The sequence below is a fragment of the Zingiber officinale genome, chromosome 1A (genome assembly GCF_018446385.1).
Source record: "Zingiber officinale cultivar Zhangliang chromosome 1A, Zo_v1.1, whole genome shotgun sequence".
Lineage (NCBI taxonomy): Eukaryota > Viridiplantae > Streptophyta > Magnoliopsida > Zingiberales > Zingiberaceae > Zingiber > Zingiber officinale.
In genome coordinates, this window is record NC_055987.1 from 166,754,498 (window position 1) to 166,782,275 (window position 27,778).

At 35.4% G+C, this 27,778-nt stretch overlaps 1 protein-coding gene and 1 pseudogene across 2 annotated transcripts in view; both read right to left on the bottom strand.

The window, feature by feature from the left end:
• LOC122038331 overlaps positions 1 to 3,828 on the bottom strand; it is a 52,845-nt pseudogene extending 49,017 nt beyond the window's left edge.
• A 1,552-nt stretch (positions 3,829 to 5,380) lies between these two features.
• The window catches only part of LOC122038330 (probable cyclic nucleotide-gated ion channel 20, chloroplastic), a 76,709-nt gene continuing 54,311 nt past the window's right edge, over positions 5,381 to 27,778 (bottom strand). The window contains exons 9-14 of one of the 2 annotated variants that reach the window (XM_042598027.1): positions 18,860 to 19,005; positions 15,581 to 15,658; positions 7,734 to 7,863; positions 7,138 to 7,384; positions 6,054 to 6,216; positions 5,381 to 5,794 (exon numbers count right to left, since the gene is read on the bottom strand). In XM_042598027.1, the coding sequence (XP_042453961.1) occupies positions 5,665 to 5,794; positions 6,054 to 6,216; positions 7,138 to 7,384; positions 7,734 to 7,863; positions 15,581 to 15,658; positions 18,860 to 19,005 (894 nt within the window). In that variant the 3' untranslated portion in view covers positions 5,381 to 5,664. The remainder of the gene's footprint in view (positions 5,795 to 6,053; positions 6,217 to 7,137; positions 7,385 to 7,733; positions 7,864 to 15,580; positions 15,659 to 18,859; positions 19,006 to 27,778) is intronic. The other variant, XM_042598028.1, reaches the window with a different exon arrangement.

The window sequence follows — 27,778 nt, forward strand, 5'->3', positions numbered from 1 at the left end:
TTGGTCACAAAGCAACAACTTTTGGTCACAAAGGATATATACAATAATAATGGAAATCTTAAAGAGGTAATCAAGGGATATACAACTATAACAAAATTAAATAAGGAAAGAAGAATATATTGACATATATATGATACCATAATTCTCTTTAATGAAAATATTACATTATTTCAGCCAACTCATTTCTCAAACTGATATCAACCTGGCCATGAGTTTTGATATGATGAAGTGGTCATCCTCGTAGTTCATGCCAATCAAGTTTAACAGTTTGGTTGGTTGGGCAAGCCAAACTAATTGGATCAACTAGGCAAGTCAAACTAGTTTGGTCGATCAGGTTAAGTAGGCCAGTCAAACGGGGTCATGTAGAATGGGTCATTCAAATCAAACAGATCATCAGACCAATTGGGTTGTCCGCACAGGTTTAGCTGGATCAATTGAACCAAATTGATTGGGTCAGGCCAAGTAAATCGGGTCAAGTCAAGCTAGGCAGATTGAGCAGGTTGTGCAAGTAAGATGAACCCATTTTCTTTATGCAGGAATATTCTATTATTGCGAAAATTATTTCTTAAAAAACATTCCAACATGAAACAAACATCAAAAATTAAATAAAGCATCTACTTGATTATATGACCCAAACTAAGAAATAAATATTCATATTCTATTCTTTTCAACTTATTCCATTCCTTATCAATTTCATTCCAAACGCACCATGAAAGTTGATGTAATTTAGTTGTGTAAATCAAAGAATAATGGAAGTTACAAATGAAAATTCCATCCTGTGGTTAAATGTCACTTGTGCTTGATGGTGTTTGCTTGAAATAATCGATGTAATATTTTCATTTTGAGTCACAATTAATTAGAATCAGTATATGAATTTTATTCCAACATTGAATACTATAGTTAAGGTCATATTCATGAGTTTGTTAACATAATTCTGTGTTGACTTTTTTCATTTGGACTTGGGACTGACTTGGTAGTGTTTGATACAAGGATATGATACATAATTTTTTCTACTCTATCCGTGGCAAATTATAATACAGGAAAAAAAATAATACCTATTGGTATAATAGGTAAAGCATACCTTCTTTAGAGATAACAAGAAAAAAAACAGTGGGTCGATGAAGATTGCAACCAAGCAAGATATTACAAATAACTGGTTCAACCGTCGAACAACTTTAGTATGAGGATTCTTAATCGGGAAATATGAATTCAGCCATGAAACCCATTTTTCAGCCCAGCTACGATTATCCCCAAATAGAATTGGATCAAGCTGCATGACAGAAGACAGAGGGGGTGAGATCAATTTCGAAATGCATCTCAAGCTTATAGTTTTGTTCTTGATGATTCCTTGTCATGCATCAATTTCGAAATGCATCTCATCTACGATAATGTTCATTACCACACTTAAATTCTAAGTAAAAGAGTAGACAAGTAGCTGATTTTAAGGATCATAGTAGCCATAAGTAACCACGAGAATTAAAGGAACTGAACAAAGGGCAGGTTTTATAGATGCAGGGCACTCAGTCCAATCAGGACTATTGCACAGTCCCAAAGGCCCAGGCATCAGTAAATGTTCATTTCTCATGACATCACCACCATAAGAGGAATCATCACCAAATAATTCAGGTGTAACAGCATTTGATCTACTTTTGCATTCTGGTAACTCCATGCCTCCTATTCCTACTCAAAGGGCCATTTACAGCATTAACCTCAGCAGCAGCCCTCTGGATACGCTGACGACCAGTGTGAAATATAGAGGTATCTTCACTGGCAAAGGAGGGTGGCATAGACATTGATGCTCTCCTGGCCGTAAATCTTGGCAATTCAATGTTTCCCAACAGCATGGGGGCATGATCATCTTCACGATTAGTCATTTCTCAAGATCCAAGCCTGAAAAAAGATTGTTTTGAGTGAAATCATTTAGTGAAAAGCATCTTTTTTAAATTTTAATAAGAGGAATTTCCCCTCCTTTCAAGGTTATTAATCTTCTTACATCATAGCATTCTCCAACCCACTTTGACCAGGTTTTATCATAATGGTTAATTATGTTGACAAGAAACTACTGGTAAACAGAATCTGCATAAGAAAGTCATGGTTCTCATTTAAAATTATAACAAGCATCGTCACCAAGAAACTAAAGAAGAGTACAAAGAGCATCATTTTTTTTCTGGTATAATCCAGATTTAGAGTTTGTCCAAGATTTAAGTGTCAAGAGAACTCTTGACTTAATACCAATGCTAGGTCCTCCATATCATTTGAATCATCTCCTGAAGTTTCTTAAATTCATAATAAAAAAAACTATTTCATGCCTGCCTAATCAATGAAAAGAAGGGTTTGCAAAAGAACATTCACAAAATTTAAGGAAATATATACATTCTCTAGTAATGCTTTCATTTTTCTTTTCATGGAATTAAAGAAAGCTATATAGTAAGATCAAACGAAAAATTTAAGTTACTTCTTAGCTTCTGAAATATATAATTAATCTATACTCCCATAACATTTCAAGGAATACTGCCCAAATATGAAAGATGATTATCCAGATGTCAAATTCTTCATCTCATTCATTTGATACAGTTTTTTGGAGAACTGTGGAGATTTAAGCTCTAACATGCTGCAGGAATTTCTCTAACCCTAGGCCCTATCGCCCAGCCTTCCACAAAGTAAACAAATGTTCAATTACTTACAGTGGTTAGGAAGAATAATTAGTCAATTATGAATAAACTTGAAACAATGCTAAGGATGATTATGCTATTTATTTAATTGAAGTCAAAGCATCTACAAATGCCAGAGAAACACCAATTGTAACCTAACTGATACGAAAAGACAATATCAGGCAAAGTGAAATCAGATTTTCAGGTATTGGCACTTCCAATTTCATTGTAAGAGTTAGCTAAAACTATAAGTTGTTGGATCCCATTCATTCTAAAACCATGTACAAGTATTGGCTGTGTAATGTCCTCTCAGTTGTCTAGTAATATAGACATTATCTCCAAGTAGGAGACCAAGATTCAACATCCAAGTATGTAGGCGTGCAATGCAAACTAATCATAGATATATAAGCAAACATAATACTATAAAAGTACATGAAAATTAAATCTAAATTTTCCTGCAAATCATTTATCTTGCCACTGATCCATAGGGTTCTTGTTGTACTGCCACTCCTATTATTTGAAGACAAACTTAAAAGGAAAAATATGCAGAATGATTTATGTTACAAACATACAGTTTGAATACTTAGCTACACGTCCTGAATAAATAAATGAAGAAAAAATGAATATAATGAGCCAGTTAACTCAGGCTGAGATTGTTGATCAGTACTTGTAAGTTTATGCCAAATTGTTTCCAATATGAATGGGCACCACCGGAATTTAGCCTCTTTTTTATTGGGAGGACGGAAATGAAGGCCTTGTTTACTTCAAAAGATCGAACGGGCAGAGAAAGAAATTGAAGAGGGAAAAAATCCCTGGGAAACGGAAAGGGAAAGGGAATGGAAAGGGAAAGCAAAATCCCAGGGGAAGAAAGGAGGAAAAGGGAAAAAAAATCCGAGGAAAAGGAAAAAGATAACGCAAAAAGGCATCTTCTTGAACCCAGCAAGCAACAGAAACCGCAAGATAACGCAAAAAGGCTAAATCTGCTGCTTCCCCTAAACCAACCTTGCAGCCCCGAGCAGCAAAGGAGGAAGCGGGGACACCGTCCCCCGGCCGGTTCGGATTCAATGCGATGGACAAGGGAAGGCGTGCTGAAGATCAGTAGCCACGGTCAGCTCACTGTGAGTGGGAAGACACAGCCGTTGAGTAGTAAGTTGACAACTTTGACTCACCTATGACCATGCATGCGTCATCGGCGCAAATGGCAAATAAATTAAGGACGTATTCTGCACCGGATAAGAATTGACCCAACACGAACATGTCCATTGTCGCTTAGGGTGCGTTTGATTTAAGTCATCATGTATAATCTTAGTTATATGATTATCAAGTAATCACATAACTAAGATTATAGAGAATAAAACATAACCAAATATTGTTTGGTTCAACTTAAATAATGTAACAAAAACTTATTTGTTTAAAGGTTTTAATGAATACCCTAGTTTAATATTTTACCGTATTACCCTCAGTTATAAAACCAACTATACATAATATTATTATTATTATTATTATTATTTATTTATTTTTTTAATATTTTTTTACTTTTCTTTTTTCTGTATATTTTTTTACTTTTTTATGTGTTTTTTTATTTTTTAATGTTTTTATATTTTTATATTATTTATATTTATATTTTTTTTATTTTTTTACATTTTTTAAATTTTAATTTTTATTTATTTATTTTATTTTTAATTTTTAAAAATTTTAAATTTTTATAATTTTATTTTTATTTTTTTTAATTTTTAAATTTTTTAAAATTTTTTAACATTTTTAAAATTTTTATTTTTTTTTATTTTTAAAATTTTTATTTTTTATTTTTTTAAATTATTTATTTTTTAAAAAAAATAAATTTTAAAATTTTTTAAAATATTTTTTAATTTTTTTACATTTTTTAATATTTTTTTAAATTTTTTATCTTTTTTTCATGTTTTTTCTTATCGGAGGATATTTTGGTAAAAAAAATTCGTTAACCCCGGAATCAACAAAAACCTTAATTTTCTGAGGTTTTCCGATTCCGGGCTGCATGACCATTTTGCTGACGTGTCGGGCATGGAACATTATTTGGGAATCATCGAATACCTAAACCAAACAAGGCTTTTGTTGATAACCTTGGATGGATAATCAAGGTTATCAAGAATAACCCCGAACCAAACGCACCCTTAGTGTTCAGCGATTAATTTTAATGGCTATAAAGTTTAATTCAACATCTTTAAAAATATTAAAATAGGACAAAAAATAAAAGTGAAAAAGCAATCACCCTTAAAAAAAATCAAAACAATGTATTCTTTCTTTAAAAAAAATATCCATTTTCAGTATTATTTTAATAACTACGATACAATTGGTACAATATATAATAATTTGAGTAATTTTGATTAAATTAAAATAAATTTTAATAATTTTAACCAAATTAGTAATTAAAAGGATCCCTAGTTATTTGAAGCATTGACAGAACGCTTCTTCCTTTTAAAATGTGAAAATTTTGTTAAGAAAAAAATATAGTTTTGTGATTATCTTTTACACTTCCTATGTCACTGTTTGAGTATTCATATGCTCCTCCATGTATGTTTTGGGATCATGGAACATCTTCTCTAATTTTTCCTTTATTTTTTTTTTTAAGATCTAGATAGAGTTAATAGTTTTATTCTAGGTGCGCATTCTGAATGTTTCCATTAAAACAAAAATAGATATAATTGATTTTCTCCACTCAAAGATTTTTGTTTATTGACAATTATAGCCCGATAACAGTCTTCAAGTTTAAACCTGATTGAGGCATATGGGATGCCCATGAATACATCAACCATCAGGGAGATAAGACAACAAAATACTAGTCTGGCATCAACCTTATTCATATAAACAATGGCAGGCATCACAAGTGAGAGAGATTCATCGAAGTTTTCATGTCCTGATCCACGGAAATCCTGAGGGAAATTGTGGAGGTAGAAGACCATGCTTCAAAAAGCCTAGTATATAATTATGGGCATAAATGACAGGTATAGCATTTGCAACTGAAGGTAATCCATGTTCAGCGTCGAGCTGTGTGATTAGCAGATAAATTGTTTGTGATGCTAGCGCACTTCAAACGCTTCTGCCGGTATCTCCAAGCCACTTGACAGCGTGTCACAGGCATTTTTCTCCAATAGGGTAATTCATCCCTGAAATTGAATTGCAAGACATTAAGCAATCTTAGATGCTAGATTTATCACTTGTCAAAGATTACCAAATGTGGTTATTCATCCTAGCACTCTTATCTGGTAAATCGACTTTATGACCCTCAGAGTTCCAAGAAATAAGAGGGAAAAGAAATATTTGAACCATGATATCTTGTAGACTTAAATATGCAGAATGATGTTACAAATATGCAGAATGATGTTACAAATCAAATGCACCGTATCCAGAAAAATTGCACATTACTTAATAGCTCCTTGTCCGCGTGGGTTTCTCAAGAACTGGGAGAACAATGTAGTGACTTCTTCTAGATCGGCAGCATGGAGTGCAAAAGCTTCAACATTGGTTAGACATGTAACAGTTCGAGTTGATAACGACCGCGATCCTGGGAATTGGATTCTCCCACCCTCTGCAACGAAGCACAATTCAAGAACATGATGCTTGCATGATTTCAGTGAACCTATACACTGTTATAATACAAGAGGGGGAAAACTTTGCAATGCTAATTCCACACGGTCATTAGATATTACAATTCGAGAAACTAATGAGGGTGCTAAAGTAACTTACATGAAATCATTACAATTGTGGAAACCAATGTCTACATGTATTTCTTTGCACACATATTTTTTTTGTTGGATCTGGATCTTTCATTCTCAGGAACTATTTGCCAAGGAAAGCTTTCTTGAGATTTGGAGCTAAACAGGAGATGCGTCTATTATGCACTTCTGGAGTATTATGCAAATATATCAGGTAAGTGGCTATTTATAATATTCTTATTTATCAACAATATCCATTGGTAGAGAGGGCTACTAAATATTCTTTGAGGATGAAACCTAATGTTTTCCCCTCAACATAGTATTAGAGTTGCCTCCTCACTCATGCTCCTCTGTTCTAGATCATTCATGCGAATCCCGTTTAGGTAGAAGAGGGGCTACCTAGGGTCATCTTGAGGAAAAAAAAACTTTAACTTTTCCCTCACAATATATAAAGTTTATAACTAAAAATGTTAAAATTTAGAACATTATAAGGCCCTTGTATGCTACCCATTAAACCACATCATATTGAAATTATAATTCCTGATTGCAGTCCCCGATAGTTTACTGGTTAGCGCATGAGAGGTTGTCATCATGAGATCTGGGGATCAAATCTCGACAAGTCGAGATAAATGTCTCCCTTATGTGCTAGTCACTATTCCAAATACTAGCAGTCGTCCGTGATTTACCTTCTCCGTATGTTAATCCTGGGACGGATCGTTGGGGGTGAACATATTCACCTTTTGACATCATATAATTCCTGATTGCAACAACATAAATATTTGAAGTGGTGATACCTCTAGTTACTGAAGTGTGCTCAAGATACCACGTAAGGAGCTCCTCGCCACATACATCACCCTCTGCTAAGGGGGCTATGTTTCCATCTGCTCCAATACTTTCCAATTTTCCAGAGACTATGAAAACCATCTTTTCAACTGGCCCTCCCTTATAAAAGATGTCACTTCCTTTAATGTACACCTTTTGCTTTAACTTCTTGTATATGGCATCTAACATTGGTTCGTCCATTAGGGAGAAAATGCGAACCTGAAACAAATCACGTTCTTCATTCTCCTGCTTGAGTACGTGCAGTGGAAACATTGGTCGTTCAATAAGTTATGGCAATTTGATTCATGATGGAAATATAAAGTAAAAATAAGACAGCTTACAGATTAAATGTAGAGAATCATTTAAAAGAAATTTTTTTGGCCATCTACATGAAGATAAAAGTTAAGTGACATCTACTTTCTTTAGTTGCAAGCTAACCAACTATAGTTTTACTAACGTTTAGGCTACTTCTAATAGCACCCTTTTTCTTTAATTTGGACATAAATTTTTGAGGTAGAAAAACAATACTTCAAGAGACAAACTACTAGATATGTAACATTTTATTAACTTTATTGAGAAACCCAAAGAAATGACGATGTATCTCTCTTTGTATGTCTTCTGGCAGATTTTCTAGTAACTGTTCTTCATTAATGCCCCGCGTAGCTGCCCATGTAAATCGTTCAGCTTGTCTTACTTTCCTGCAATATTTAGCGAAATGGAACTGTCAAGCCAAAGATGCAATACAGGTGGAATAAAGAAGCAATTAATTGACCAAAGAATATTCAAGGCAAAAAATAGCAAACAGCAATTCTCAGTTCTCAAAGTTATCTCAAATGGTTCAGTATAGCTAATCACTTGTTCCTACAGTGTGAGTAGTTAGGAAAGAGATCATGTTGGATATAATTATCCCTCTTAGGTGGATTTATTTGTAAGTTGCATATGTAAATACGATCTGAACCCTTTAAAATGATCTAATTTAGACTTATTGGATTCGATTGTTGGATATAGACCTTGTATGTGTAGAATCTTTAGTCCCGCGTCTATTATCATCTATATGCTGATAATAGATGTTCAGTATATATATAGACTTATAGTTCCGCATCTATTATTATCTATGGATTGATAATAGATGCCCACTATATATAGGGTTGGTCCCCAAGGACTTAGGGCATCATCTTGACATAGTTTTTTTGTTCCCCATTAACAAGAAGCTTCAAGGTGCCGTCATCCCTTAAGTCCCTTGGAAGACCTTCCTTTCCGCTACATCTTCTACAGAGATCAAGCCGACGACGCCAAAGACAAGGATATGGCTCTTCAATCAGGTTCCTTGTCTATTATGTTTATGTATTTATTTTTTTCTTATGTCATGTTCTCGATGAAACCAAGATTCATGCTCATATGTTCTTGTTTGTCCTATTCGAATTTTTATTTCGGTTGTCTAGAATTCATGCGGCTTAGGTTTTACGAGAACTATCAATTGGTATTAGAGTCATGACTCTCTTTCATCGATTTCATGGTTTAAAGTTTAAATTTTTTTCATCGATTTATTATTTGTATGCTAGATTAAATTTTCCTAGTATAATACAATTATTTGATCATCGAAATCTTTTGTATAGAAAATCTAGGAAAGACTTGATTTTCCATGTAGCAATGGTTTAATAGATTGGTTTGGTCGATCAATCGATTATCAAGCCTAACCCATCGAACAGAATCGATAGAAATTGATTAAGAATTTTTCTTAAATGATTTTCCACCTTAAACTCGCGACTATGTTAATTTTAATCTATTAAGTTTAATTGTTAATTGATTAAGATTATTTTTATTCGATTATTTCTATTAATATTCGATTATTTCTATTAATCGATTAAATAAAAAATGTGAAACAGTAGATTTACTGTTTCATTAAAAAAATAATAATACGGTTTCAATTGATGAAACAGTATGTTATATTTTTTTTATATGCACTGTTTCAACGGAAACAGTATGATAAAATTTTAAAAAAACTATTTTGAATGAACAGAAAATGAAAAAAAAACAATAAACAAGGTAAATATCATTATTGTTTAATGAAAAAAATGTATTAAATATTTTTTTCATAAATAATTAAGGGATTAAATAATATTAAATAATATTATTTAATTATAAAACTTGGTCATATAGTCGCATATAGTAGACTTTCAAATCTGATAATCGATTGGATAAAATCAATCGACTGTCATATGATATCAATCGATTGATAAGTCTAATTTGGAGTTGTTAAGGCTGATTAAGTCATTTCGGTTCGAATTAAGTTCCTAGAATTTTCTTGAGTCTATCTACACATAATGCTACTAAGTTGAACTAATGTGTCGGCCCAAAGGAAGACACCTTAGGTAGGTTTAGTGCATTTTATGTTTGTAGACGTATATCTATGCTTAAAGTAATCAGCACAAAGGAAGGTTACTTTTATGCCAGATATATGCATAAGGTAACTTACAACTATAGAACAAAATATTATTTTATTTAGATCATGTACAAAATATGTCAGCCCAAAGGAAGATATATTATATAGCCGATTAAGGTTGTTGTGAGCTATGAACAAAAATATAACTCATATAAAGTGTCATATTATGCACGGTTGGCCCAAAGGAAGGTACTTTGCGTGACCAATTAAAGTTTGAGTTATATTAGACAGCATCGCTAACAAATAATATGTCGGTCCAAAGGAAGGCACATTATGTTGTACTTGGTATCTCATAAAGAGCTCATTCATATGCATTTAAAATTTTATTTTATTTACATAATTTTATATTACATAGATGTTCTTTGCTTTAGTAAAATCGCGTGCTTAAATAAATTTCTTTCTTTAATTTCAGTGCAATCTGTAACTATCAATATTAATAACATCTCAACGTTAACTGATTCGGATTTTGCTAAATGGAAAGAATACGTGACCGTAGTCTTAGGCTGCATGGACTTAGACTATGCGTTAAGGAATGATCGTCCTGCACCTATGACCAATGCTAGCACTATAGAGCAGAGGGCTGAATTTCAGCTGTGGGAGAAATCAAATCGCATGTGTCTGAGTATCATGAAGTTTTCCATACCGGCACCAATAAAGGGCTTAATAACAGAGGGAGGAGATGCTAGGAGTTTCCTGGATCAATAAGCAGACCGATTCAGCTCAAATAAAAAGGTCGAGACTACCACACTTCTTACGAAGTTGGTAACCATGCGGTACAATGGTAAAGGAAACATAAGGGAGTACATTATGGAGATGTCCAATATAACGACAAGTCTGAAAGCACTAAAACTCGATATGTCTGAGGGTAGGTATGCTAGTGCATTTCGTCTTGATGTCTCTGCCTGCACAGTTCACTCCTTTTAAGATATCGTATAATACTCAAAAGAAAAAGTGGACATTGAATGAGCTTATTGCCCAATGCGTGCAAGAGGAGGGAAGACTAAAGATTGAGACATCTGAGAGTGCTCACTTAGCATCTGGTTCTCAAAGTACGAGCAAGAAACTAAAGAGGATCAATAACAAAGGAAAAGGAAAACAAACTGCAGATTCTGGAGGCAATAGTCATAAGGAGTACAAGAAGCAGGATAAGGAATCCACTTGTTTCTTTTGCAAGAAGAAAGGTCATATGAAGAAAGACTGTTTCAAGTACGCTAACTGGTGTGCAAAGAAAGATAAACTTCTCAATTTTGTTAGTTCGGAAGTCAATCTAGCTATTGTACCCATTGACACTTGGTGGATAGATACCAATGCTACTACTCACATAAGTGTCACTATGCAAGGTTATCTCAGGAGTCGACTTCCGCTTAATGGTGAAAGATACATCTATACAGGAAATGGAAAGAAGACTAAAGTCGAGTCGATTGGTGTTTTTAGGCTTTGTTTAGGAATCAATGTTTTTCTGGATTTAGAAAATACATTTATTGTACCGTCTTTTCAACGGAATTTAATTTCAATTTCTTGTTTAGACAAATCAGGTTATTCTTGTTCATTTAGAAATGGAATTTTAAATATTTTCTTTAATTCAGTGTTAGTTGGCAATGGATCCTTGGTTGATAAGCTTTATAAATTGAACACATTTACTCCGTTGACAATGTGATAATGCATAGTATAGGTACAAAATGTAAATTGACTAATGAGAATTCTTCCATGTTGTGACATAGGCATTTAAAACATATATCCAAACAACGACTAGAAAGGTTAATGTCACATGGAATTCTCAATTCCCTTGACATGTCAGATTTTGATATCTGCATAGAGTGTATCAAGGGGAAGACCACTAACAAAAGAAATAAGGGGGCTAGCAATTGTAGTGATGTTTTGGAGCTAATACATACGGATATTTGTGGATCATTCCCTAAGGTATCTTGGAATAGACACACATATTTTATTAGCTTCGTAGACGACTATTCCAGATTTGGCTATCTGTACTTTATTCATGAGAAATCGCAATCTTTGGACATGTTCAAAATTTTTAAAACCGAAGTTGAACTTCAACTAGGTAAGAAAATTAAAGTTATCCGATTTGATCGTGGAGGTGAATATTACGGTCGATATGATGGATCAAGTAAACAACGCCCAGGACCTTTTGCGAATTACCTTGTTGAGTGTGGAATTGTGCCTCAGTATACCATGCCTGATACACCCAGTCAAAATGATGTAGATGAGCGTCGCAATCGAACCCTAAAAGACATGGTAAGAAGCATGATGACTTTCACTTCTCTACCAGAGTCCTTGTGGGATGAAGCACTCAAGATTGCAATTTACCTACTCAATAAAGTACCTAGTAAGGCAGTAACTAAAACCTCATTCGAGACGTGGACGGGTAAGAAACCTAGCATTAGGCACTTACACGTCTGGGGTTGTCCAGCCGAAACTAGGTCTTACAAACCTAATGAAAGGAAACTGGACTCAAGAACGGTTAGCTGTAATTTTATAGGATACTCTGAGAAGTTAAGAGGGTATAAATTTTATAATCTCTCTAATAGATCATTCTTCGAAACGGGAAATGCCAAGTTCATTGAGGATAGTGGGAGTAATAAAATCAGGGAAGTATCTTTTGAGGAAAGCATTGGCGATCCTCCTATGGTTACTACTAGTGCGATCAGTAGCGGTATGGTTACCATACCACACATTATGGGTATCACACATTCAGTGAGCGTAGTGAACCAAAATATTCTCATGACATCTCCAGTGCAATTGGAGTAACCTGCCATTGAAATTAAAGTATTGTCTCATATTGATGAGCAAGTATCTCACCATCTCAAACACAAGTGCCTTTAAGGCGATCCACAAGGGAATGGAGAACCACGAATTCTCGTGATTATGTATATCTCAAAGAGCATGATTTTGACATAGGGTTGGAGAGTGATCCTACATCTTTCCAAAAAGTCAAACAATGCTTTAACCCTGAAAGGTGGATTAACGCCATACAAGAAGAGTTGAAGTCTATGGTGGACAATGACGTTTGGGAATTTGTCGAATTGCCTGAAGGAAAGAAGTCCGTTGGCTGTAACTGGATATTTAAAACCAAGTGGGATTCAAGGGGCAATGTCGAAATGTATAAGGCTCGTCTTGTTGTCAAGGAATTCACTCAGAAAGAAAACATTGATTACAAGGAGACTTTCTCACCAGTGTCGACGAAAGACTCCCTTAGGGTAATCATGACACTTGTAGCTCATTATGATTTGGAGCTACATCAAATGGATGTAAAGACTATATTCCTCAATGGAGACATAAGGAATCTATATATATAGTGCAACCAGAGAACTTTGGGTCTAACGACTCAAATCACCTAGTATGTAGATTAAAGAAGTCCATTTATGATTTAAAACATGCATCCCGTCAGTGGTACAGAAAATTTGATCAAGTGATTACCTCATTTGGATTTAAAGAGAACCCCGTTGATCAGTGCATATATGTCAAGTTCAGTAGAAGCAAGTTTGTTATACTTGTTTTGTATGTGGACGATATATTGCTTGCGAGCAATAATAAGGATATACTGCATCAAATCAAATCATTTGTATTTGGTAATTTTGAAATGAAAGATCTTGGTGAAACATCATTTGTTTTAGACATGCAGATCTATCGTGATCGTTCAAGAGACATTCTTGGACTTTTACAATAGACCTATATTGAAAAGGTGCTTATAAGATATGGTATGCAGAACTATACCTGTGTCAAGAGGTGACAAGTTCAGCTCGCAGCAATGCCCACGGTTTGAACTTGAAATAAAGAAGCTGGGGCAATTCCCATATACGTCAACAGTGGGAAGTTTCATATATGCACAAGTTTGTACTCGACCAGATATAACATTTATAGTGGGAATATTAGGCAGATATATTAGTAACCCAGGACCGTCACACTTGAAAGCGGTAAAGAGAGTGATGCGATATTTGCAAAGAACAAAAGGACATATACTCACGTATCGGAGATCAGATCACTTGGAGGTGATTGGATATTCAGACTTTGATTTTGCTAAATGCTTGGATAGCAGGAGGTCCACTTCGGGCTATATCTTCATGCTTATTGGAGGGGTTATATCTTGGAAGAGCGTCAAGCAGACGCTAGTAGCCACTTCTACTATGGAGGCAGAGTTAGTAGCATGCTACAAAGCATCCAATCACGAGATTTGGCTGCGGAACTTCATCACAACATTACATATCGTTGATGGCATTGACAGGCCACTGAGGATCTACTGTGATAATAAAGCTGCAGAACTTTATGCCAAAAACAACCGCAGTTTGTCGAAGTCTAAACACATCGACATCAGGTTTATAGCGGTTAAAGAAAGAGTTCAGAGTTGTCAGATTATGGTAGAGTACATCAGAACATATTCCATGTTGGCCGATCCACTCACCAAAAGCTTGGTGCCTAAGGTGTTTCATGCGCATGTTGTGGATATGGAAGTCCTTATGGAAGAAGAACTCATCTAGTGAGAGTCTGTATTTATTTTATTGCTCTATATTTGATAATAAAGACAAACATTTTGTTGATTATTGTACGTGCTTAAAGTTCAAAACATTAATGAGAATTTATATGTTTGTTTGACAATCTGACTGTAATATCATTATTTACTACTGCTGTTTAGCATTTGGTATTTGTAAATATGATACAGTTTCCTTTTGGAATCATAAAGTTGATCATGATTTGCTATTGCAATTTAGCATAAAGTTTTTCGCAAATATAATTTGACCTCTTTTGAGGTCATCTTAGCACCAGTTGAAAATTGACATTTACTGTTCACATTTCATGTAATTTTCACTCTACACATCTACATCTTGATCTATGTCATTAATGACATTGGTATTGTGATTACCGTTGAGGTTTGTTACGATCATATACAGTAGCTATGACCTCTTTAGTCATATACTAATGAAGTTAATGGATTAGATTGTTTGCAGGGTATCTTGTACCCATAAAGTTTGATATCAACTAAAGTTTTACTTGTATTCCACATACAACTCACATATAACCCAAGTGGGAGATTGTTGGATATAATTATCCCTATTAGGTGGGATTATTTGTAAGTTGCATATGTGAATACGATCTGAACCCTTTAAAGTGATCTAACTTAGGCTTATTGGGTTCGGTTGTTGGATGTAGACCTTGTATGTGTAAAACTTTTAGTCCCGCATCTATTATCATCTATATGCTGATAATAGATGTTCAGTATATATATGGATTTATAGTCCCGTATCTATTATTATCTATGAGCTGATAATAGATGTCCATTATATATAGGATTAGTCCCCAAGAGCTTAGGGCATCATCCTGATATAGTTTCTTGTTCTCCATTGATAAGAAGTTTTATGGCGCCGTCATCCCCTAAGTCCCTTGGAAGACCTTCCTTTCCGCTGCATCTTCTTCCACATAGATCAAGCCGACGCCGCCAAAGACAAAGATATGACTCTTCAATCAAGTTCCTTGTCCATTATGTTTATGTATTTATTTTTTTCTTATGTCATGTTCTCGATGAAACCAAGATTCATGCTCATATGTTCTTGTTTTTCCTATTCGAATTTTTATTTCGGTTGTCTAGAATTCATGCAGCTTAGGTTTTACGAGAACTATCAGATCCATTTATAAATGAACCAGATAGAAATCAACCAGAAAATCATTAGTCCCTAACAATCAGGAAATTTAAGGAAAAGACTTGGTCACACCTGGCATGGATCAGTCACTCCTATAAACCATAATTTTATTAGGAAAAAACTTATCAGGAACCCTAGTAGTATTCTTAAAGCTGACGAGAGATTCAAGTGAAAGGAGATAAACTCCATGCAGCCATAAAGACAACAGGAATCTACTTTATTACAGAAATTAAGCAAAATATTACAATTAAGTGCATACATATCGGTAAAAGAGAAGTACAAAATTTGAGAGTTGGTAACGTAGGAATTTAAGTCCCAAACCTTCTTAATGCTTTAGGTAATCGCCGATGGCTCATCCATCGTTCAACATCACGTCGTCGAAGTTGCATTTCTAGTCTCCTTGATTAGCAAAAGGGAAAGATGTAAGCTTTTGTATAAAAAGTATAGATATTGCTTGTTTTTACGTTTAAAATCTATGATTCTGTAAACCAATTACTTTGGCTTCTCTAATATTAAAAATTTGACTATCAGACAAAAACTTTTACTAGATTATGCAATCCTCATAATTTAAACAGGGTTGACGGAAATGAAAATGTCTGCTTGCTTAATCACAAGCAATATTTCCCCAAAATAAAAAGAGAGCTAATCTAGTCACTTGGAATTGATCTCGCTGACCATTCAAACAGTTATCTGTCTGGTAATAACTAGACCATTTCATTACTGTCTCTGAAATGTGAAAGTTGCAAGACATCATCATCCATAAGGACTAGACATAATTGAAGTTCCCTTCCAAAACTCAACAAAGACATAAAGAAGCTAATAATAAATGGGGTAGCTGTTGTCAAGAGTAGGTGGCAATCCACAGCCAACAGGCAAGATTTCTACATGACATTTGCACATTCACTAGGACTAGATTTCCCCAGCTAATAATAAATTACAATTGACTTTCTTATAACTAGAAAGAGGGATAGAAAAATTTGTAAAGATTACAAAGTTATCTTGGGAGAAAGTTTAACTACCCAATATAGGTTAGGAATATTGGATACACGCTTCAATCATAATATCAATAGAAGAAAAATATACACGACTTCTAGAATTAAGTAATGGAAGTTAAAATATAGGAAATAAAATATATTTAAGGAGAAAGTAGTAATACAAGTATTAGATGAACTATGCGGTGACTCTAATACGACATGGGATAAGACAGTATCAAAGTTGAAAAAAGTAACCAAGATTGTACTTGGTGAGTTAAGGGGCATGCACTACCAAGTAAGGAATATTGGTAGTAGAATGAGAAAGTACAAGAGAAAGTTAAGGAAAAACAAACAACCTATAAGGAATTATATATTTATAAGACCAAGATAAACTTAAAAAATATACAAAGAAACAAGCTAAGAAAGCAGTGAATGAAGCAAACAATGAAACTTTTTAATAGTTAAATCAAAAATTGAATATAAAAGAAGGGGAAAGAGACATTTATAAAATAGCTAAAGTGAGAGAGGAGAAGACAAGAGATCTTATCCAAACAAGATGTATTAAAGATGAATGCAATAGGGTACTAGTAAATGATGGAAAAATAAAAGAACAGTGGAAGAGGTATTTTCATCCACTTTTTAATGAAGGTTTAGATGATTAACTTACTTTAGTAATTTAAGTAGGTAGCATAGAAATTTAAATTTTTATCGTAGAATTCAAACTTTATAAATTAAACAAGTTTTAAATGGGATACAAAATGAAAAGTCATTGAACCAGATAATATTCCGATAGAGGTATGGAAGTGTCTAGGGAAATAATGTATTGAATGACTTATAAAATTATTTAACATGATATTGAAAACGAAAAAAATATATGATCAAGAGTAAGTACTCTAGTTCCTTATATAAGAATAAGGGAGACGTACAAAATTGTGCAAACTATAGGGCTATTAAACGAATGAGTTAAACTATGAAACTTTGGGAAAGAGTAATAGAAAAAAGATTAAGGAGACCACGACGACCGAAAATCAATTTGGGTTTATGCCTGGAAGGTCGATAATAAAAGCTATACATCTTCTCAGGCGATTAATTGAAAGTATCGAGGGCAAAAGAAAGATCTACACATAATATTCATTGACTTAGAAAAAGCTTATGATAGAGTAGCAAGACAAATTATATGAAGAATTTTAGAAAAGAGGTGTTAGCATAGCATATATCGAACTAATTAAAGATATATACAAGGATGTAACGACCAGAGTGAAGGCTTCGGGTGGATTAACTGAAACATTTCCAATAAAGATAGGGTTACATCAAGAATCAGCTTTAAGTCTCTATCTTTTTACACTAATTATGGACGAACTCAAGACACATTCAAAACACAATACCATGGTCCATGTTGTTTGCAAATGATATTATTTTGGTAGATGAGATACGTGAAGGAGTAAATGCTAAACTAGAAGTTTGGCAGGAAACACTAGAAGTAAAAGATTTTAGGCTTAGTTGGGTAAAGTTAGAATATATGAAATTTAAGTTTAGCAATATTAGACGTAATGAGACAATTATTAAGATAGAAGATAACGAGTTGTCTGGATTGAGAACTTTAAGTATTTAGGATCATTTTTGCAAAACAATAGAGAGATTGAGAGAGATGTCTTACATAGAATACATGCAGGATCGTAAAGTACCTTTAAAACTTAAAAGGAAGTTCTGCAAAACGACGATTAGACTTGCTATGTTATATGACATTGAATATTGGGCTATGGCTCGAACACATGAGTAGAAGATGAGAGTTGCAGAGATGAGGATGTTAAGGTGGATGTGTGGATATACGAGAATGAACATAATAAGATGTCAGAGTTGTGTCAATTGAGAGAAAACTCCGAGGGATGTTTAAGATGGTATAAACATGTACTTAGACGACCAATAAATGTTTTGGTTAGGCGATGTGAAACTATGATAAATACGCACATCAAACAAGGAAGAGGAAGACTAAAAATGACTTAGTTAGTAACAATAAAATAAGATAAAATTTATTTAAGTATAGATGATGATATGGTAGGGGATAAAGTCTAATGGCAGAAAAGATCCATATAACCAACCCCACGTAGTAGGATAAGACTTGATTATTGTTGTTGTTGTAGTAGTAGTTGCACATTCACTTGGTGGCAATCCACTCTTAGAAACTTCCTTTAGAACAATTTATTTTTTCCTTCTAATAAATCTTGTGTGATATCATCCAATCCATGCTACATGAAGACTGAAAAAGTTATTATACTAAAAGAGGAACATCTTGACATCTGCAACAAATACCATAAATAATACGACCTTATAATTGAACAAATGGGATGCATAAACTTAGACATCTTGGTCCAAAATATCAATAAGAATATTGCAACAGATCATAGAGAAGATGTAAAAGACATTATTATATATATACACACACATAGAAACATCTAGTGTTGTAATGATTGGACAAGATCAAAAAACATTATGATCTACTACTACAAAAATATCCTTAGAAAGAAGCAGATTAATAGGTTAATTAGGAAACACGTTCCTCTTAAAAATAACCACCACAAAAGACTCTGGAACTGATTAAAATAGTAGGAGTATTGGTGGCTTTTACCTTCTACCAAGAGACTGGAGAACATTTTGCATATTCCCAATAAGCAAGGGAAAAAGAAACAACCCCGTTCCAATGATCGCCATAGTGAACAAAACTTCCCACAAAAAAATACTTGGAACTTGATTACCTGCTAAGGTACTTATTTGCTACAAAAACAAATAAAAATTTAAACATGTTGGATAACAAAGGGCAATTTTCTGCTTATGCTCATAAAAATTCAAATTTCTAGATGAATCATATATAAAGATGTCAGCAGTTAATTAAGCAAATAAAAACTAATCATTAGTGTAATGAGCAACAGTGAAACAAGATAGTGAAGTTATAAATTTTAACAATGAAAAAGGACAATTTCGTCTTAACCAGAACTTACTACATTTGGAAAGAATCTATGAACAACTCGGTAATATAAATTTGGATTAGGAATAAAATTAATTATCATGTTAAATTTTGCATAGAAGCCAAATATTCCATCTTTTTCTCAGCTTTTACATTTGGGAGAACTGTTGGAGCAATCGGTGTACCCTTAGGTTTTGATGTTTGGACAAAGGGTTTAAGTTAGGGTTTGTATCTGTATTTGATATGCGCTGTTAAGTGTGCAGGTGACAGGTGCAAGGAAGACACTTTATCTTGGCAAAGGTGAAGTTCAAGCATGGGAGTCTTGGCGGTGTAAGTCGAAGCTTGAGGCTTGGCCATGTAAGTCCAAGTGGGACTTGGCAAAGGAAGATTCGACAACATGGACAAGGTCGAAGGAAGCTCTTGAAGGCAAGGCATGAAGGATGGGGAAGTATCCGAGGGACTCAAGGCTGATGGAGGGGACTAGAAGGCAAGGTCAAGGTTGTGCTGGTAAAGGAAGACTCAATAACAAAGACAAGGCAGAAGGAAGCTCTTAAAGGCAAGGCGTGAATGATGGGGAAGCATCCGAGGGATGCAAGACTGATGAAGAAGGCTAGAACGCAAGATCAAGGTTGTGCGGACGAGGATGAGTGCATAAGTGAATGTACTCAGGGGTAAAACCCTAAGTTAGAGTTTACTAATCGAGTGGTATATGTCCCTGTCAACTGCTGGTTGAGAACCAACAAACCCAGAATAGAATTCCAGGGTTTGCGGTTCTAGGGTTATCAGTCGACTGGCCAGTCGATTGGGAGCGAACAGAATGCTTCTGTTCGCTCAGCCCATGAAGACCAATCGACTGATCCATGATGAGCAGTCGACTGGAATCGAGTCGTTAGGTTGCAACGGTCGAATTCCACAAAGGTCAATCGTCTAGTAAGTATACAATCGACTAGTGGCGGAAACACAGCTTGGGTGTTTCCTTCCAAGCTCTATATAATGGAACTCAGATTGGCGGGCTTTGGTAACGAAATTAGAGGTGGTTAACCCTTAATAGAGTCTCCAAATCTCAAAGCAATCAAGAGTTCTTGATCGAGTGTGTGGTGAGGTTTCTTCACAGACAAAGAGGATTGAGCTAGCCGGAGTTCCGGAGACTAATCCACAGACCGATTGAAAGATTGTCCACCTTACGGACAACCGTGGAGTAAGAGCATCATCTCCGAACCATGTAAACAAACGTGTTAGGGTTTGTTTTCTTTCTTCTTGTTTCTAGAGCTAGCTTTCATATTTAGTTGTGTGTATTTCTGCTGTGCTAACAAGTATAAAAAAGAGAACGAAGTGGATGACTGTCTATTCACCCTTGTCTAGCTGGTGATCAAGATCCCAACAATTGATATCATAGCGAGGAGTGCTCTTGAAGGACTAATCGCCGAAAGGAGCAAGCGCTAGAGGAAGAAGGCGACGATTTTTGGAAATTGTCTGATACCAACAAGTGGTATCACAATGGAGTCGGAAGGAGCTAGGATGGGATATCCGAATTTCACCTCCATACGAGCAAGGAAATTTCGAGTATTGGAGGAAGCGAATGGAGACATGGTTCCAAATAGATTAGAACCATTGGATCGCGTTAGAAGAACCCTTCGAAGCTCCAATGGACACAAAGGGGAAGCGTTTCCGGCCAAGATATTGAAGAAAAGGCCATAATCAGAGGCGGACAAGGAGGTAACTAAAATCTTATTAAAATTATTATCTTCAAATGTGTTGTCTAGCGTAGATGAATACAAAAATGCAAGTGACCTTTGAAAAAAGTAATTGCTTATCATGAAAATCATACCCAAATCCAAGAAGTGGAGGAGCTCAAGGAGAAGAGCTCATTGGTCCAAGAGGAGAAGAAGGACCAATCGGATGTTGATACGTGCTCAACATTCGAAGAGGTCATCCACATATTCAAGGAAAGAAGTGGAATCGTCCACATCTTCAAGGGAGGAAGAAGAGTCCAAGATAAGTGAAGAAGTCTTGGAAGCGCAACTCTCAACTACCACTACTGAGAAGAGCGGGAAGAATCACATCAAGTGTGTTGAGTGTGGTAAAATGGGACATTACAAGAGTAGGTGTCCTTTACTCAAAAAGGAAAAAGAGGTAACTCCTAAACTCAATTCAATTTATTTAGAATTTAATTTGAGTTGCAGGAAGAAAAAGGAGAAGCACATAGTGTGCTTCATGTATGGTGAGTGGGGTCACCACCACTCCAAATGCCTAAGGGAGGGAGCAATTAAGAAGCTCACCCAATTGAAGAAATGAAGGAAAAATAGAGGCTCGAGTGGGAGCTCCAAAGGTAAAGGGGAAAGTAAACCCTAATTTGAAGTTTAATTCAAACTCAAATTCCTCCATGCATGTTAGAAGTAATATTGTTTATTTGTCCATGCATAATTATGGTTTTAGATATAACAATAGGAATAGGGTTAACATGGTTGATAACCCTAGGAAATTAAATCCAAATGCTAAACCTAGAAATAGTAGACCTAAGGAAAACCTAGATGTTAATCCAAAGAAAGGGAGACATATGCCTAGGAAGGTGAGTAGATCTAGGAATGTTCATGGTGGACAAGTCAATTCTAGGGTTAGAAACCTAGAATTGGAAAATCAAGCCTTGAGGGAAAAGCTTGATAGGGTAGAAAAAGTCCTAGAAAGATTCATTATTGGATTTAAAGGATTGATAAAATTTTGGGCAGTTAAAAATCCAAAAGTGATAGATCCGGTTTGGGAGACTGGTCTTCATCAAACAAGGGTAAAGGAAAATTACCCATGGAGCACTTTGGTGGAAATGCAATAGCAAAGTCAACCAAAGCCAAGGAAAAGTCATATACAAGGGTTGCATATAACTATGATAAGGAGAAGTTATTCAAGGATAAGTAAACCAAGGATAAATCATCCCATGTTAAGGACAAGGAGAAATTAACAACAAGGTGTCTAAGGTTAAGAGAGTAAAGTGGCTAGATCGATTGTCACTTGAGGTGCATCATAGTGGTCTAGCCATAATAGATGAGTCACCTAGGAAGATGACAAGGGTTAAGAGCTTTAGGAAGAGCTCAAAAAGTCAATTTGAGACCCGTGGTCAATGGATCTCAAGTGGACCTTGCTTGAGATTCTAGATAGGTCATAAAATATGCCAAAGGGTTTAGAGATGGACTTGAGTCTCTAAACTAGTTGGTTGGCACAATTGGGATGAGATTCATGCATGAAAATATGAAATGAGATTCATATTACATGAATGGTTTCAGATGTATAAATATCATATAAACTAATGCTAGGGATGCATTATGATTTAGTATGGGCATATACATCCAGAGAAAGCCAAAACTAGAACTTTAAGTCAATATTCAATTAAATCATTTAAATAGTTTTGAATTTTATGTCTATCTTGGGATCCGAGATATATATATTCTTAAATATATGTTTCCCAAGTAGACAATGGTAAAATAGACTTCTCCACCAAATTTGAAAATTTTTGGAGGTCTATAGAATTTCTGGTGCATTTCTGAAATTGGGTTCAGAAATGAGTTTTGGCTTAAATTTTAGTGTCAGTCGACTACTATCAGAAACCAGTCGATTGGTAACATTGTTTATCGAACACAGAATGACTCTGTAAGGTTGATTCAATAAGGGCAGTCGACTGGGGACTATGGTAGTCGACTGAGACAGTCTAAAATCAAGGATAAGTAAACCAAGGATAAATCATCCCATGTTAAGGACAAGGAGAAATTAACAACAAGGTGTCTAAGGTTAAGAGAGTAAAGTGGTTAGATCGATTGTCACTTGAGGTGCATCATAGTGGTCTAGCCATAATAGATGAGTCACCTAGGAAGATGACAAGGGTTAAGAGCTTTAGGAAGAGCTCAAAGAGTCAATTTGAGACCCGTGGTCAATGGATCTCAAGTGGACCTTGCTTGAGATTCTAGATAGGTCATAAAATGTGCCAAAGGGTTTAGAGATGGACTTGAGTCTCTAAACTAGTTGGTTGGCACAATTGGGATGAGATTCATGCATGAAAATATGAAATGAGATTCATATTACATGAAAATTGGTTTCAGATGTATAAATATCATATAAACCAATGTTAGGGATGCATTATGATTTAGTATGGGCATATACATCCAGAGAAAGCCAAAACTAGAACTTTAAGTCAATATTCAATTAAATCATTTAAATAGTTTTGAATTTGTTAGAGTATATACTAAAAGCCTAGCTTTTGGTATAAACATTTATCTAGAAATAAGAATCACATTGGTCAAATGTCTACATTTATGATAAATGTAGTTGTTCAATTAATTTATATTGTAGATAACATGGTGTGTGGTGTCACACACAGAAGATCATGTTATCGGTTTCCTTATAAATTATAAACAGTAGCTCACAACTAAGATGGAAAGGAACAAACCATTGGAAAGTCGTAGTGTAATTAGGTATCAGTTTATCTTTACTGTATAATTACACTAGTACACTTAGAGTGTATTGAGTAGGACCATTTGAGGTCGTTTCTTTTATACTGACTTTATAAAGAAACAAAAACCTCGGTTATTATGGAAGTGTGCGCTCTTAATCCTAATATAATAACAAGCACATATATTTGATATTTATTTCTTTAATTTATCAGTGGGTGAGATTTAGTTCGATGAATCAATAAGCCCAATAAGTTGGGAAATGATATCACTTATAGTGTGTGTTGTTGATTATAGAAGGAAACTGTGTCCTAGAGATACTAGGTTGATAATGTCCCCAAGAGGAGCTCATAAGGATTGTCATGTTAAACCCTGCAGGTGGACTTAGTCCGACATGACGATAAGGTTGAGTGGTACTACTCTTGGACTTAGATATTAATTAAATGAGTTGTCAGTAACTCACTTAATTAGTGGACATTCGATATCTTAAACACAGGGAGACTAACACACTCATAATAAGAAGGAGCCCAAAAATGTAATTTGGGATTGGTGCGGTAGTTCAATAATAGTTCTCTAGTGGAATGAATTATTATTGATAAAATTAAGTTGTGTGTTCGGGGCGAACACGGGATGCTTAATTTTATCGGGAGACCAAAACCAATTCCTCCTCTCGGTCCCTATCGTAGCCTCTTATTTATAGAGTACTATACCCACCTATACCCACCTTCATATCCATGAGAAAGGGGCCGGCCAAGCTAGCTTGTGGTTCAAGCTAGGGCCGGCCAAGCCTTGGTTCATGGGAGCCCTAGCTTGAACCCAAGCTTAGGTGGCCGGCCCCCATTAAATTAAAAAGAATTTTAATTTTAATTTTTATTATGTGGAAGATATAATTTATTACAGAGAATTAAAATTAAAATATCTCTCTTTAAAAAGATCTACAAAAAGATTAAAAGAAAGAGATTAGATCTCTTTCCTTATTTGTAGGTTGGAAAGATATTTTATTTTCTCTGAAAAATTATTCACATGTTGAAAATTAAAATTATAGAAATTTCTTTTTATCAACCATGAAGGGATTTTAAAAGGAAATTTTATTTTTTTAAAATTTCCAAAGACAAAAAAGGAAGTTTTAATTGTTGATTAAAATTATCCTATTTGCTCTACATGAGGTGGCCGGCCACATACAATTAATTAGGAAATTTTATTTAATTTTTTTCTTAATTAATTGTTATCAAGGAAAGTTAAGGAAATTTTATTATAAATAAATTTCCTTATTTGCCAAAGCCAAGAAATATAAAAGAAGGGGTAGGGGTGCCTTCATGGTGAACAACCTCTATTATTTTTCCTCCCTCTTTTCCTTGGTGTGGTGGCCGGCCCTTCCCTTTCTCTCTTCTCCTCTTGTTGGCCGAAACCTATCTTCTTGGTGGAGCTTTTGTTTGTGGCCGGATCAAGGAAGGAGAAGGAGAGAAAGCAAGTCTCATCTCTAGCATCCCTTGGAGCATTGGTGGTGGCCGAAATTATTCATCCTTGAAGGAAATTATTGTGGCCGGCCATCCTCTTCCTTTCTTCCTCTTTTGTGGTGGCCGAAACTTATCTCTTGCTTGGAGTTCTTGTGGTGGCCGGATACTACTTGGAGAAGAAGAAGAAGAAGGAGAGAAAGCTTGTATCCCTTGGAGCTTGGTTGGTGTTTTGTTCTTCGTCCTTGGTGAAGCTTCTTTGTGATTGGCCGAACCTAGCTAGGAGAAGAAGAAGGTGCTTGGTGGTTTCTCATCTCGGAAGATCGTTGCCCACACAACGTCCGAGGTTAGAAGAGGAATACGGTAGAAGATCAAGAGGTTTTTCTACAAGGTATAACTAGTAATTTATCTTTCCGCATCATACTAGTTATTTATGGAAATAATACCAAATACAAGAGGCATACGATTCTAGAGTTTCGAATTTGTTTTCGATATAGTGTTATTTTGTTTTTCTTTCCCTTGTGATTTGATTGTTCTTTTCGGTTAACCTAAAGTTATTTTAGGAAATTAAATATTATTTTTCCATAAAAGGTTTTGTCTAGTCGGTGGTGGTTGCTCCCATATCCAAGAAGGCCATGTGCCTCGCCACGTCAGTACTGGGAACCAATTATGGAAATTAATATTTAATGAAATTAATAACTTAAGGTGATTTGGGTCGAACGTGTTAAGTTCCGCAGGAGACCCAAGTCAAAACCTAAAAGAACGAATAGATTAAGTTTTGGATCAAACGTGTTAAGTTCCGCAGGCGATCCAAAATTTAATTTAAAAGAACACATGGTAGCTAGGAAAAGGTTCAAACCTTTGTACAAAATTTTTGTAGAACCTCTAGGTTTTCCGAGTAGCAACCAACAGAATTTTATGTCTATCTTGGGATCCGAGATATATATATTCTTAAATATATGTTTCCCAAGTAGACAATGGTAAAATAGACTTCTCCACCAAATTTGGAAATTTTTGGAGATCTATAGAATTTCTGGTGCATTTCTGAAATTGGGTTTAGAAATGAGTTTTGGCTTAAATTTTAGTGTCAGTCGACTGCTATCAGAAACCAGTCGATTGGTAACATTGTTTATCGAACACAGAATGACTCTGTAAGGTTGATTCAATAAGGGCAGTCGACTGGGGACTATGGCAGTCGACTGAGACAGTCTAAAACTATTTTCAATAATATGAAATGACCAAAAAGATGATATACATGTATGTAATCATATGGAGAATTAATACATAATAATTATGGTCATTAAAGGTATAAGAGTCCAATAATTGGGATATTGTTGGAGCTCTTTTTGATGAATGGAAAAGGGGGAGAAGTTTAGGTTTAAGTGGGAAACCTAAATACCTTTGTAAGGAATCCTAACTCAAAGGAGAGCTTAGGTGAAGGAGGAGCCAAGGATTAGGGTCCATTACATATGCATGAGTAAATTGCATATTTATTTACATATGTATTGCATTATTTGTCTTCCTAACTTAAACGACTACCAAACATCAAAAAAAAAGGAGAGATTGTTGGAGCAATCAATGTACCCTTAGGTTTAGATGTTTGGGCAAGGGTTTAAATTAGGGTTTGCATCTATATTGGATATGCGCTGCTAAGTGTGCAGCTAACAAGTGTAAGGAAAGACCAAGTGTAATCTTGGCAAAGGTAAAGTCCAAGCATGGGAGTCTTGGCGGTGTAAGTCAAAGATTGAGGCTTGGCCGTGTAAGTCCAAGTGATACTTGGCAAAGGAAGACCCAACAACAAGGACAAGGCCGAAAGAAACTCTTGAAGGTAAGGCGTGAAGGATAGAGAAGCATCCGAGGGATGCAAGGCAGATGGAGGAAGCTAGAAGGCAAGGTCAAGGTTGTGCTGGCAATGGAAGACCCGACAATAAGGACAAGGATGAAGGAAGCTCTTGAAGACAAGGCGTGAAAGATAGGGAAGCATCCGAGAGACGCAAGGCTGATGGAGGAACCTAGAAGGCAAGGTCAAGGTTGCTGGCAATGGAAGACTCGACATAAGGATAAGGCTGAAGGAAGCTCTTGAAGACAAGGCGTGAAAGATGGGGAAGCATCCGAGGGACGCAGGCTGATGGAGGAGGCTAGAAGGCAAGGTCAAGATTGTGCGAGCAAGGACAAGTACATGAGTGATTGTACTCGAGGGTAAAACCCTGAGTTAGAATTTACTAGTCGACTGGTATATGTCTCAGTTGACTGATGGTTAAGAACCAGCAAACCTAGAATGGAATTTCAAGGTTTGTGGTTCTACGGTTACCAATCAACAGGTAAAGTTACCAGTCGACTAGGCAGTAGACTCGGAGCGAACAGAATGCTTCTGTTCGCTCAACCCATGAAGACCGGATGATTAATCCATGGTAAGCAGTCGACTGGAATCGAGCCGTTAGGTTGTAACGGTTGAATTCCACATAGGCCAGTCAACTGGTAAGTATGATAGTCGACTTGTGGTAGAAACACAGCTTGGGTGTTTTCTCTCAAGCTCTATATAATGAAATTATGATTAGCTGGTTCTGGTGACAAAATTAGAGGTGGTTAACCCCTAATAGAGTCTCCAAAGCTTAGAGCAATCAAGGTTTCTTGATCGAATTTGTGGTGAGGTTTCACCACCGACAAGGAGGATTAAGCTAACCGGAGTTCCGGAG